Source organism: Phyllopteryx taeniolatus, chromosome 8 (assembly GCF_024500385.1).
Source record: "Phyllopteryx taeniolatus isolate TA_2022b chromosome 8, UOR_Ptae_1.2, whole genome shotgun sequence".
Taxonomy (NCBI): Eukaryota; Metazoa; Chordata; class Actinopteri; order Syngnathiformes; family Syngnathidae; genus Phyllopteryx; species Phyllopteryx taeniolatus.
Window position 1 is genome coordinate 14,489,651 of NC_084509.1, and position 12,127 is coordinate 14,501,777.

Below are 12,127 nucleotides of genomic sequence, written 5' to 3' on the forward strand. Positions count from 1 at the left end.
ACAACACATAAGTGATGAACAGTACCTCACCATTGCAAGGCTTCAAACAAGAATGTCACTGAGATCAGAGTGTCACAGTTTCATGAGCAGGTTGCAACAGAGATACAGAAACTGCAAGAGTCACAGAAAGGCAAAGAAGTGGATGTGCTTGGAAATCTATTGGACGATTCATGGATCAAACACCTCGTGTGACTTTTGCCATTCAGAAAAGTTGTGCAACAAGTACGAAAACACTGAACATATTCATTTAGAAGTTCTGAGAATATCTTAGTGAGTGAGTCTTACGAAGTGGGAGAAGGGGCTGCTGAGTTCCTGAGGCTCAAAGATGCACAACGGCTTTGGCTCGCAGTTTACCACGAATGCCAGTGCGTTCTCTCGCAGCCCATCAGGGTCTGATGGGGTCAGTTACGTTCTTTCAAAGGTTTCTACCAGTGAAACATTGACACCGGGCAGCTTTCGAGCGCATTTGTGGCCCCGGAAGAGTCAAATGAAGCTCCCCTGACGGTCCTGGCTCCAGTGTCAGTGTCAGCACATACTGTTACTCAATAAATGTTTGATAATGTTTGTTTTTCTGTCAAAAACTAATTCACTAATCCATCTCTTGCGCCATCTCCTGCACCAAAGCATACAGAAGAGACTGTTATTCACATACACATTGCAGTGTCCTCGCTGTCTGTCTCACACAGACATCCACCATTAAGCATTATAAACAGGTATGCCACAGTGCGCACTGTAGGTAAATAAACATATTGCTTAGCTTGAGAGGAGTTCTAGAAGGCAAGTGTGAGATGCTAAGGGAATACATAAGCCACCCATCCCAAAACGGGCCACCTCCAAGTTTTTAAACATCCTATTACAGATTGCATTCACCCCGTTTTACTATGGTTGACTGGGTCAAATTGACTGCCTTGGCAAATTTTTTGACAGTTCTCGTCTGGCATCCACAGCAGTCATGACCTGTCACGTTTGCTCACTGTGCCCCCCGCGGCGTGTCACGAGCATCCCATTGTGTAGTAGTGTAGTGTACATAGTGTAAATTGTACATTGTCCACTTAAAAAAAACTCAAATAAAAAAAAAACCTCAAAGCTGAATGTCTCTAACTTTTTGTTAGAAGTGTATAAGGACCAGGTATTCTGTGTTTGGAAGCTAACCATTCTTGGTAACAGATCCAACTCACGTTTCAGATCCTTTTCCATGAGTATGGTTGGCCAGAGAAGAAGCCAATCAGAGCACGGTATCACTCGGGGCAGATGTCCTATCACATGGAGGATTATGCATCAAAGGGTTCAAGGGTGATCTCCCAAATGAAGATTCACAGAAAACAACAGGCCACAATGACGTTGAGCTCCATTCAACATGGTACACAGAACCCCCCCAACAACACACACACACTTGAACATGCTGAAGGCCCCTACATTACGCAACCTCTGCTCCACGTGCACCTGCAACAAACACACAGAATGTTCATGTATGAACATTGTACATACAGGTAATGTCATGAACGGAACAGAGGATAGGACCCAAAAATGCACGACTCCAAAACAAATTGACAGTTTCCAAAAAGAGAGGTTTAATAGACGGGCATAGGTCGGTACACAGGCAGGCAATCCAAGAGAGGCAACAGTATCCAAAAACATGAGGCAAAGAGACAAGGTCGATAATCGGAACAGGGTCAAGTCTTACTGTGAATCTATGACGTGGAAACAAGGAATGCTGGAACGCGACGACAAGGTACAACGAACTGGCAACGAGAGGAAATGAGACACGAGGTTATATACAAGGGGTAATTAGGGTGAATGAGGCACAGGTGATGAAGATGCTCACATGAGCAGGTGTGTGTGAAACAGGGGGGGGAAGACAAAACCCGGAACACACACACACACATATGACAGTACCCCCCCCCCCCCTTAACGGCCGGCCCCAGATGGCCCTGGGGCCCCTGGATGCGCAACGTTGAAGTCCCGAATGAGCGAATCATCCACGATAAACGCAGACGGTACCCAGGAACGCTCCTCAGGCCCATAGCCCTCCCAGTCCACCAGATATTGAAACCCCCTGCCCCTCCGACGAGATGACAACAGCCGCTTCACAGAGAAGACAGGGCCCCCATCCACAAACCGGGGGGGAGGAGGGGGCCTGGAAGGCGGGACCAGAGGGGACTCCCGGGCTGGCTTGAGTAGGCTGACGTGAAAAGTAGGGTGGACCCGCATAGACCTTGGGAGCCTCAGCTTCACGGTGACAGGGTTGATTATTTTTGTGATGGGGAAGGGCCCAACGAACCTGGGAGCGAGCTTCTTGGACTCCACCCGGAGTGGAATATCTTTGGTCGAAAGCCAAACTCGCTGACCCACTTTGTAGTTCGGGGCCGGTGTCCTCCGACGGTCAGCAGCGGCTTTGTAGGACCGTCCCTGGCGCAGCAGCATCTGGCGGGCTCGCTCCCAGGTCCTCCTACAGCGTCTCACCAAGGTTAATGCCGCTGGAACTGTGGATTCTGGGGCTATGGCAGGAAACAGAGATGGTTGGTAACCATGCACAACGTGAAAAGGCGATAGACCAGTGGATGCAGAGGGGAGGGAATTGTGGGAGAATTCGACCCAAACCAGTTTCTGAGACCAGGATCGCGGCTCCTGTGAAGCGAGACATCGAAGCCCCGTCTCCAGGTCCTGGTTCAGCCTCTCGGTTTGGCCGTTGGTTTCAGGATGAAACCCGGATGACAGACTGACGGTAGCACCTATGAGTTTACAAAACTCCTTCCAAAATTGCGAAATGAATTGGGGACCCCTATCAGACACCACATTCTTGGGGAAACCATGGAACTTAAAAACCTGATTAATCATTAGCTCGGCAGTGTCTTTAGCTGAGGGGAGTTTTGGAAGTGCAATGAAGTGCGCCATCTTAGAGAACCTGTCAACAACTGTAAGAATGGTGGTATTGCCTTTAGAGGCCGGTAATCCTGTAACAAAGTCTACGGAAATGTCTGACCAAGGACGTTGTGGTATTGGCAGGGGTCGCAACTCCCCAGAAGGACGTTGATGAGAGGCCTTGTTAGCAGCACATACCTGGCAAGCATTGACGTAATCGCTAACATCCCTCCTAACATTAGGCCACCAAAAGCGCTGTTCGACCACTGATAGAGTCTTGGAAATGCCTGGGTGACATACCGTTCGGTTCGTGTGAGCCCAGTGGATGACTTTTCCCCTTAAGGTCGGAACCACATAAAGCCTGTTCTCGGGGCAATCTTCAGGGCTAGGAGTGTCCAAGTCGGGTGGCAGGTCTAGCGGGACTAAATGATCCTTGACGGCGGGGGATAGTCCTTGAAAAAAGGCATCGAGTAGCGCCCGATTATTCCAATGAGTCTCAGCTGCTAGAATGCGAAACTCAATCGCGTAATCTGACACCCTGCGCTTGCCTTGTTGTAAGGTGACAAGGGAGCGAGCTGCCTCACGATCAGGAGTGGAAAATTGAAAAATTAGCTCCATAGTCTTGACGAAAAAAGCCCATGAATGACACGCGGCGGAATTGCGGCTCCATTCAGCAGTAGCCCACGCCTCCGCACGACCAGTCAGGTGGGAAATGACGAATGCGATCTTTGCCCGCTCGGTGGGGAAGGCGGCTGCCTGCAGTTCAAAGTGGAGTTCGCACTGCGTGATGAACGGCTTAATGTTCCCAGATTCTCCAGAGAACCTCTCCGGTCGAGAGAGCTGTGGGCAGACAGCAGCGGAGGTGGCAGGTGGCTGCATGGTGACTACTTCACCCGGAAATACCGTGGCAGTACTGGGTGTGGTGCCCACTGGTTCCTTCTCTTGAAAAAATTTCAAAAGAAGTTCAAACTGCGAGGCCACCTGTCTCATCATATTGTCCTGATTCCTTGACAGTCCCTCTAGATGAAGGTGGAGGGCGGCAATCTGCTCATCCTGCTTCGCGAGGCGTTGACCCTGCGCTTGAAGGGCTTTGCGCACCGGGTCTGAGTCTGCTGGGTCCATGTTCTGGCCAGTTCGTTCTGTCATGAACGGAACAGAGGATAGGACCCAAAAATGCACGACTCCAAAACAAATTGACAGTTTCCAAAAAGAGAGGTTTAATAGACGGGCATAGGTCGGTACACAGGCAGGCAATCCAAGAGAGGCAACAGTATCCAAAAACATGAGGCAAAGAGACAAGGTCGATAATCGGAACAGGGTCAGGTCTTACTGTGAATCTATGACGTGGAAACAAGGAATGCTGGAACGCGACGACAAGGTACAACGAACTGGCAACGAGAGGAAATGAGACACGAGGTTATATACAAGGGGTAATTAGGGTGAATGAGGCACAGGTGATGAAGATGCTCACATGAGCAGGTGTGTGTGAAACAGGGGGGGAAGACAAAACCCGGAACACACACACATATGACAGGTAATAAGAGTTAATTCCCCACCTCTGCAGTGTCTTGCATAACACAGTCACGCAAGGGTGCATTTAAGAGAACTGTATTGAACACTTAAAGACCAATTTCAAAATAGCCCGACTGAAATTTGTAACAATTTAAAACCCTTAAAATTCTCAAATTGTGTGTGAAATTTCAAGTCAGATCATTTTTCAATGATCAATAATCAATAATCAAAAATATTTAAATACTGCAAACTGGTATATCTAATTAATGATAATATCAACCTCATTAAATCAATCCAAATAAAAATAAAAATAGCTGCAGTAAAATAATGTCTTTTTTGCAACAATTTAAAACACTCATTGACACTCATTACATACTGTAAACTCACTGCGTACTGGTATATGTAATTATGTTAATATCAACCACATTAAATTCTAAATAAAAATAGTAAAATAATGTCTTTTTTCCAACAACGCGCTGCCTATTCTGCTGAGCCAATAATGGGCTTTTCTCAATCCAAATACTATTATAATTATATATTTTTTCAACATGTTTGACTTTCCACAAGAAAAGAAAAAGCAAGATCATGGATAGAAAAGCAATGAAATGACAGTTGTGAAGCATCCAGTCAGATTGCTTTGATTCTTCACAGGAGAGAAATTTGTACATGGGTATAATGTACAAATTTTTTGCGATTTCATCTCTGCCGAAATTGTAATTTGTAGTTTATGGTTTGCTTTAGTGGAGTTGACCTCTTTGTGTTTGTATCGGCACAGAGGCGTCAGAGGAGTTCTGGGATTACGAGCACCAGGTGGATCTGGAGGCCTTCAGCAGCAACACTTTCTACAACCTGCTGCTCAAACACAGCGTGTCAGTCACCGCTCGCCTGGGGCAGCTCACCACCGAGGTGTGCCCATTTACTGTACACATAGTGTACAGTGGTGCCTTGAGATATGAGTACCTTGACTTATGGGTTTTTCAAGGTTCAAGTCGTCGCTTGGCTGATTTTTTTTGTCTTTAGATACCAGCAAAAATTTGAGATACAAGTGCGCTTCATACCTCAAGCTGGAGGTGGTGGTCGCAAACTTCACAACATCTGGCCACCATCAAGTCACATTGGTTTCTTTGCAGTAGAAGGACAATATCGGTTGGCGGCAGTAATGTGCCTTTAAGCTGGTTTGCCAAGAGCCAATAGAGCTCACAGAAGAGGAAGGATAATACATTAAGTAGCGTTGTGTTTTATGATTTCCTGTATTTGCAGGTAAATGTTATTACTTTATGTTTATACAGCAGCATACAGCATACCTGTTGGGTGCAGTTTTTCTTACAAAAATCATGTTACAAACTTGATTTCTGATTTTTTTGTTTGTGGTGGTTGGAACAAATTTATTGCATTCCCACTCATTTCAATGGGGATATATGATTTGAGATACGTGTTCTGAGATGCAAACGTAACAAATTAAACTCATACCTCAAGGCAGCACTGTATCTCTATTACCTTTCACAATATAATGAAATTATTCCATATTGTACTGTTACAGCTAGTATGACAACATAAAACCAGATTAACACATTTATGTCCTCTTGAAAGGGGAATATTATAGAAAATGTATTGATTGTTTGGATGCAAAGAGCTGGGTCTCTGGAGGGCCTGCCCAACCATCAAGTATAAAATTAAACAAATGAGTAAATCTTTTCATTACCTGCCCATTTTTGAAAACGCAATCCAAAAACATGTATATTAGGTTCATTGAAGACTCCAAATTGTCCATAGGCGCGAATGTGAGAGTGAATGGTTGTTTGTCCATGTGTCCTGTGATTAACTGGGAACCAGTCTTGGGCGGACCCTAGTCGGTTGGGATAGGCTCCAGCTCATTCGTGAATCTAATGAGGATACAAAAGTGCTACACAAAAAGTTAGTATGGCTATTAGAGTGCATTTGTTTTTAATTATTAAATAAAATGAGAAAAGGTTGCCATGTATTTACCAAATATTGGCCTAATCCCATCACTTCTCAATTTCCTCTCCTTTTCTCCTCTGACCCTCTTTCAAATGTCATCCCGCTCAACAATTTTTCTTTTCTCTTGTTGGTTGTCACTGAATATGGCTGTTTTTGTATGTTACCTTTCCTCTTCGTTGTGCTCTTCTTGTTTAGACCACCAAGTAGTGGTTGCTGTTACAGCCCTCAGGACAGCGGAGGTAATAAAGTGGTAAAAGGAGATCATGCCAAGAAACATGCTCGTCTGACTAGTGTTACTTAGGTTTGTCCGAGCTGGGGAGGGATGAGACGTGCTATCTAATAACGCATCTTTACAACTGAGTTTGATTGTTATTAAATGCATACAATTAGACCTCAATGCATCCTTTTGTAATCGGGATGTTTTTTAATCGGTAAATGTAGGTCAAGGAGCTTTACCAGGGCGTTCTTGAGAAACTACGGCTGCTCCACCCGTGCTTGGTGGATGAGGAGAGCAAGGGGGAGGTTCACGACAAGACGAGGAGAGAGGTGGAGAAGGAGGTGGTCCGCAGGAGGTCTTTGGCTACACACCTGAGGACGCAGCTCCACAGTCAGCTTCAGGTTTATCTCATATACAGTACATAAGGTCTAACAAAGACCAGGTTTAATGTGTTGATTCGGATTGAAAAGACACCATCTGCCAGATATTAACTATTCTTGCTACTATTGCTACTATTCCCAATTTTAGCTGTTGATGAATCTCTACTGTTGGATTGCGCAGTTGCTCCCCAGGCAACTTTTTTCTGCTTATGTTTTCCTCTTCTTTCTGCCTTCCTCAGTGTGTCTAGCGCTGTTTTTAGCTGTAGTTGAATTGTTATAGACTTATTGCTCAGTTGCTATGCGAGCAACTCTTCCACCTCCTTGTTTTCCTAGCGTTGTTTTTAGCTCCACTTGGATTGCCATGGTGGACTTGTTTCTCTTCCAGCAACTCTTTAACCTTCTACTCTGTTTTCCTTCCTCCTGTTTGCTTTCATGTGTATCTAGCGATGCTTTTACAGTGGATAAATCTCTGGGCTTGCTCAGTCACTATCGGTTCCTGCTCCTGTGCACTTTCCTCAGTGTGTTTGAATATCTATGAATGGATTGTGCAGAACCTCCGCTTGTAACTCTTCTGCCTCCACATTGTCGTCTTTCCTCGATCAGTATAGCGCTTCTTTTAGCTTAGGTTAAATCTCTACGGATGGATCACGGAGTTGCTCTGCTCTGATTTCAATAGCAATCAAAATAATCGTGATTCTTATTTCCATAATCGCCCAGCCCTACTAGCAGCTCCTCTGCCTCTGTGTTGTCTTGCTCTTGTCCTCTTGCTCTTTCTCTGCTGTTTGCTCCAGTGGAATCTCTATATGCTAAACTGTGACAGTTTATTGATCACACCATGTCACGTTTATTTAAAGACGAAATAATTAGTCGTACGCTTGTCCCCGGGAGACATAACCCGCTACACACCTCCACCATTTACAGTGTGTAAATTTGTTTTTATGAAGAAACCTTGAAGTGATTTGAGCAGAAGTGGTCTGACGTCATTCGATGTTCCTGCAGGTTCTGAGACAAGAGCAGCAGGCGCAGCAGAAGGTCCACAGTGTGTTCACAGCTCAAATGCGAGAATGCACCAGAATACTGGGCAAGGCCAATCAGATATCTCATGCACAGCGCCAACAAAAGTAATGTCAAGTATACGGCAAGTTTTCCTCGTAAACTCTCATTGCTAACACTCTTCTGTCCTTAGTTTGATCCAGCGGTTGAGGTCCGTGGTGGTTGAGATGGGGGGACTGGTATCAGCAGAATGCCAGCGTCAGGGGTCCTGGGGGCTCTTGGGCGAAGGCACAGGGGCCAAACTGCTCTGTCGGGACAGCGCCACAGTGCTGAACAAAGACAGCATCTTCGGTGAGCTTCCTCTCGACCTCACTTGAGAATTGTAAGGAAACACCGCCATCTCTTGGCCATTATGTGCACTGCAACAACCAGCAGTCCCCTGAATACCCCTGAGCTCAATTAGTACCTTTTGTTGCACATTCAAGGTTGAAGCATAATTGTAACCTGCATGGATGTGATTTATATATATGTTAAAAAATGGATGGATGATTGTTCATAATGGTTTCTCCAGGTTCTGATGGGTCCCTTCGAGACTGTTGTCCAGCTCATTATGACACAGTCACAGGCCTCATTAGACCAAATGCTCACAGCCACATGCTGCTGGGCAATGGTCACATAATGGCAATTCCTTCCGATTTCTTCCTGCATCCGCAAACCGGCCGTGTTCTTCCCATCGTTGGGAACGTTGCCTATGACCCCGAAAGCTCCACTTTGGTGTTCACGACTGACCCGTGTGCAGGTATTTAACATCCAAGTGGTTGGACTAAATGACTAAACTCTCTAATTATAGAAAGTGCATAGTAGAAATGTATTTGTAGCTGGTCAAACCTTAAATTCAGAATACAGTAGAACTGCTAAGGTCGAACATGATTTGCTCCAGGATTTTGTGCAGATCTCAAAACATAAATACGAGCTGTCATTCAGCCATCTTTTGCTGAACTTGTGAGTGCAAATTTGAGATATGAGCGCTGTATGGTGGCGTAAACGCAACTCAACTCACTTCAAAACAAGCAGCAGTTTCGCAGATAGTGGGCAATTCTTCAAAAAAGAGACATCAAACTGTTTATTGCCCCTCCCAGTTCAACTTTACTGTCAAACTAAAAAAAACATAGAGAATTGCACGTTTTTTTTTTTTTTTTTTTTAAAGCAACCAAACAATGTTGCCTTAAGAATGCCCCCCTATTGTAATGGAAATAGCCATTGACATGCTAACGGATAGCCTTGACAGTTGCGGTTTTAGAGTCCTTTAAGTAACGGATATTTGAACACAAATTGTGGCGCAACACATGTAGACAGATAATATAACAATACACACAGGCACACAGGTATATTATTTAATGCGCTACTAAAAATGGCAAATATTACAACATGTTACTTGCAGTAGTGGTAGAAGAATTACTATTCTTAGTTTGTGTCTGCATGACTGTGCTGTATTTTACTGACTCCCGCTGCCCAAACTGGGCACACCAGAAGGAGCCACACAATGAATTGAATTGCAACATTAAATCATGATGCACAAACTAACTGTAATTCTCAAGGTAATTATTACTCTTTACATTCTGTTGGATTGTGTTATAACTGTTTTTAATGAAGTACAATATTATAAAAGGTTATTTTTCCTTATTAACCCCCCCTGGAATGATTAAATGACATTTCAAAATGATTTGAGATACAAGTGTTTTAGGTTACGAGCGTGGCTACGGAACAAATTAAACTCGTATCCCAAGGCACAACTCTACATGTATTGTTAGAAATTTCAATCAGGTCTCAGTTCATTTAATTGGCCAGGAAACTGTTTGCTTGTGGAAGAAGCTTTTTGTTTTTGTTTTAAATTGATTTAAATGTTTAATGGTTTTTCTTTTCTTTCTAATGTGCATGTATTGCAAATTTCTGTTCATGTTCCAGGCCAACAACTGACTAGAAGGAGAAATTTGTTTTGGAATGTTTTGAATTCGGCAGACCACAGAGAATATTATGCAGCATAGCTAGATCAAGCTGTGACATTCTCCAAAACCTACGCATGAAAGGTTTGCAATCATTACTCTAATGGGGCAACCTCTATTTTTCTCCTATATCTTTACAAGGAGACAAGAGGAAATGGGAAAGTCCTCTTATTCCTTTCATTCCATACCCGACCTCCTGCCACTCAGACCAACCTCTGCCCAGCATACGGCTGCGAGGCCTCCGACCGGGCCAAAAACTGCAGCTAAGTGCCCCCGTGGCAGACGCAGACACTGGGGTTCCAGTGCCTGTTCTAGCTGTTACCATCCACCCACAAACTGGTCTGGTATACCCACTGGGAAGGATTCATTTGTGCCCTATAACCCGTTTGCTGCAACCCGTCCAAATCGGCTATCCAATGCTGGATCCCAAGTCAGGAAAGGTTGTGCTAACTGTTGGCATCAGTTTAGATCCAATGACAGGTTAGTGAGATGACTGTTATGACATCCTCGTGTGTGGTAAAAAACACTGCTACTTACAAATGTCCCAACTTACAATATTTTTGAGTCACGAGCCGTCGCTTGATTGAGCTCCCTTCAAATACGCCACAGCTCGAGTAAAGTGAAATAAAATTGTTTTTCACGTGTTGTAGCTGTAGTCAAGTGCCCGAGTGCTGTTAACGACAGTGGAGGGGTGTCTACTATCTACCATAGGAGCACACATTGTTGAATTTAGTGACCGAGTGCTTTTAGCGGTAGTGGTGTTGCTAGCAAACCGGAATGGGTAAATTACACGGCTACCTACGTGTGGTTGCTCCCCTTGGAACCGCCAACATTGGATGAGTCAAGTCGATGAAGTCGAGTTGAGTCGATTTATACCGAGGGTCCACCAGGACTTTGGTTATTTTCTGTCAGTTGACCAAGGATGGTACAATGGTGTTTTGCTCCTAGCCTGGAGATAGGACCAGCTAGCGGCTAGGCCCCTCAGATAAGACCAGCTAGCGGCTAGGCCCCTCCAGCCACTAGCAGCGGGGGAGCTTGCAGCGATTCCGAAGTAGCAATTACACTTGATAAAAGTAGTTTATTTCTTTACATTTTTTATTTTTTTTTTCTCGGCGGCACGGTGGACGACCGGTTAGAGCGTCAGCCTCAAAGTTCTGAGGACCTGGGTTCAATCCCCGGTCCTGCCTGTGTGGAGTTTGCATGTTCTCCCCATGCCTGCGTGGGTTTTCTCCGGGTACTCCGGTTTCCTCCCACATCCCAAAAACATGCATGAATTGGAGACTCTAAATTGCCCGTAGGCATGACTGTGAGTGCGAATGGTTGTTTGTTCCTATGTGCCCTGCGATTGGCTGGCAACCAGTTCAGGGTGTACCCCGCCTCCTGCCTGATGACAGCTGGGATAGGCTCCAGCACGCCCGCGACCCTAGTGAGGAGAAGCGGCTCAGAAAATTGATGGATGCATGGATGTTTTTTTTTAAATACAGTGCAAATTAAAAACACAGCAAAACCATAGTGTTTTTTTGGGGGGCTGGAATAGATTAATCAATTTAATTTAATTTCAGCAGGGAAAAGTGTCTTGATATATGAGTAATTTGAGTTACGAGTTTGGTCACGGAATTAATTAAATTAACGTACCAATTTATTCCATTAAAATGTTTGTGTAGGTGTTGTGCTGCCAGTAGGGGGAGTCCTGCTGGGTGAGTCCTTTATTGAGCCCCTGAGTGGGAAGATGGCGAGGGTGGGAGGTGCTAGCATTCAAGCTGGGCAGTTGGTGCCTCATGCTGGAGGATACCAGACTCTTTTAGACAGCAAGGTGCCCTTCATCCAATTTAGTAACAGCAAACATGAGAAATGACTCAATGTCAAAAGAAGCACTTGTAAAACAAACACTTTCCCCTAGGTTCTGGCATTCATGTTCAAAATAGTGGAGCTCCTGAGGCCCCTGAGTGAGGAGTGGGGGTTGGAACCAGTTTTGCAGGGAGGCGAGCAAGGGCGTCAGTGGCAAGATTGTATCCGTGCAGCGGCCATCGAGCTCCATCAGCACTGGAGGAGGAGTCAGCATTGCCAGCTGCAGCTCCAGACCAGGCTGGAAATCATGTTGGACACAACGGTGGGCCTGCATCAAAATGGAGGCTCCCTAGGTGAGAGTGTGACGAGACCCGCATAGTCTTAGGCGCATCTACAACATCATACAAAATGTG

General features: G+C 45.1%; 1 protein-coding gene across 14 annotated transcripts in view; it reads left to right on the plus strand.

The window, feature by feature from the left end:
• The window catches only part of si:dkey-103g5.4 (uncharacterized), a 38,105-nt gene that overhangs the window by 2,240 nt on the left and 23,738 nt on the right, over nucleotides 1–12,127 (plus strand). For 11 of the 14 annotated variants that reach the window (XR_009789709.1, XR_009789711.1, XR_009789710.1 and 8 more), the window contains 9 exons: nucleotides 1,186–1,360; nucleotides 5,150–5,280; nucleotides 6,775–6,951; nucleotides 7,930–8,051; nucleotides 8,117–8,274; nucleotides 8,495–8,722; nucleotides 10,068–10,406; nucleotides 11,591–11,739; nucleotides 11,827–12,067. Coding sequence is in view for 11 of the 14 variants with exons in the window: in XM_061782003.1 (XP_061637987.1) it covers nucleotides 1,186–1,360; nucleotides 5,150–5,280; nucleotides 6,775–6,951; nucleotides 7,930–8,051; nucleotides 8,117–8,274; nucleotides 8,495–8,722; nucleotides 10,068–10,406; nucleotides 11,591–11,739; nucleotides 11,827–12,067 (1,720 nt within the window). In the remaining 3 variants the exon portion in view is untranslated. The remainder of the gene's footprint in view (nucleotides 1–1,185; nucleotides 1,361–5,149; nucleotides 5,281–6,774; nucleotides 6,952–7,929; nucleotides 8,052–8,116; nucleotides 8,275–8,494; nucleotides 8,723–10,067; nucleotides 10,407–11,590; nucleotides 11,740–11,826; nucleotides 12,068–12,127) is intronic. The other 3 variants (XM_061781999.1, XM_061782001.1, XM_061782002.1) reach the window with 3 other exon arrangements.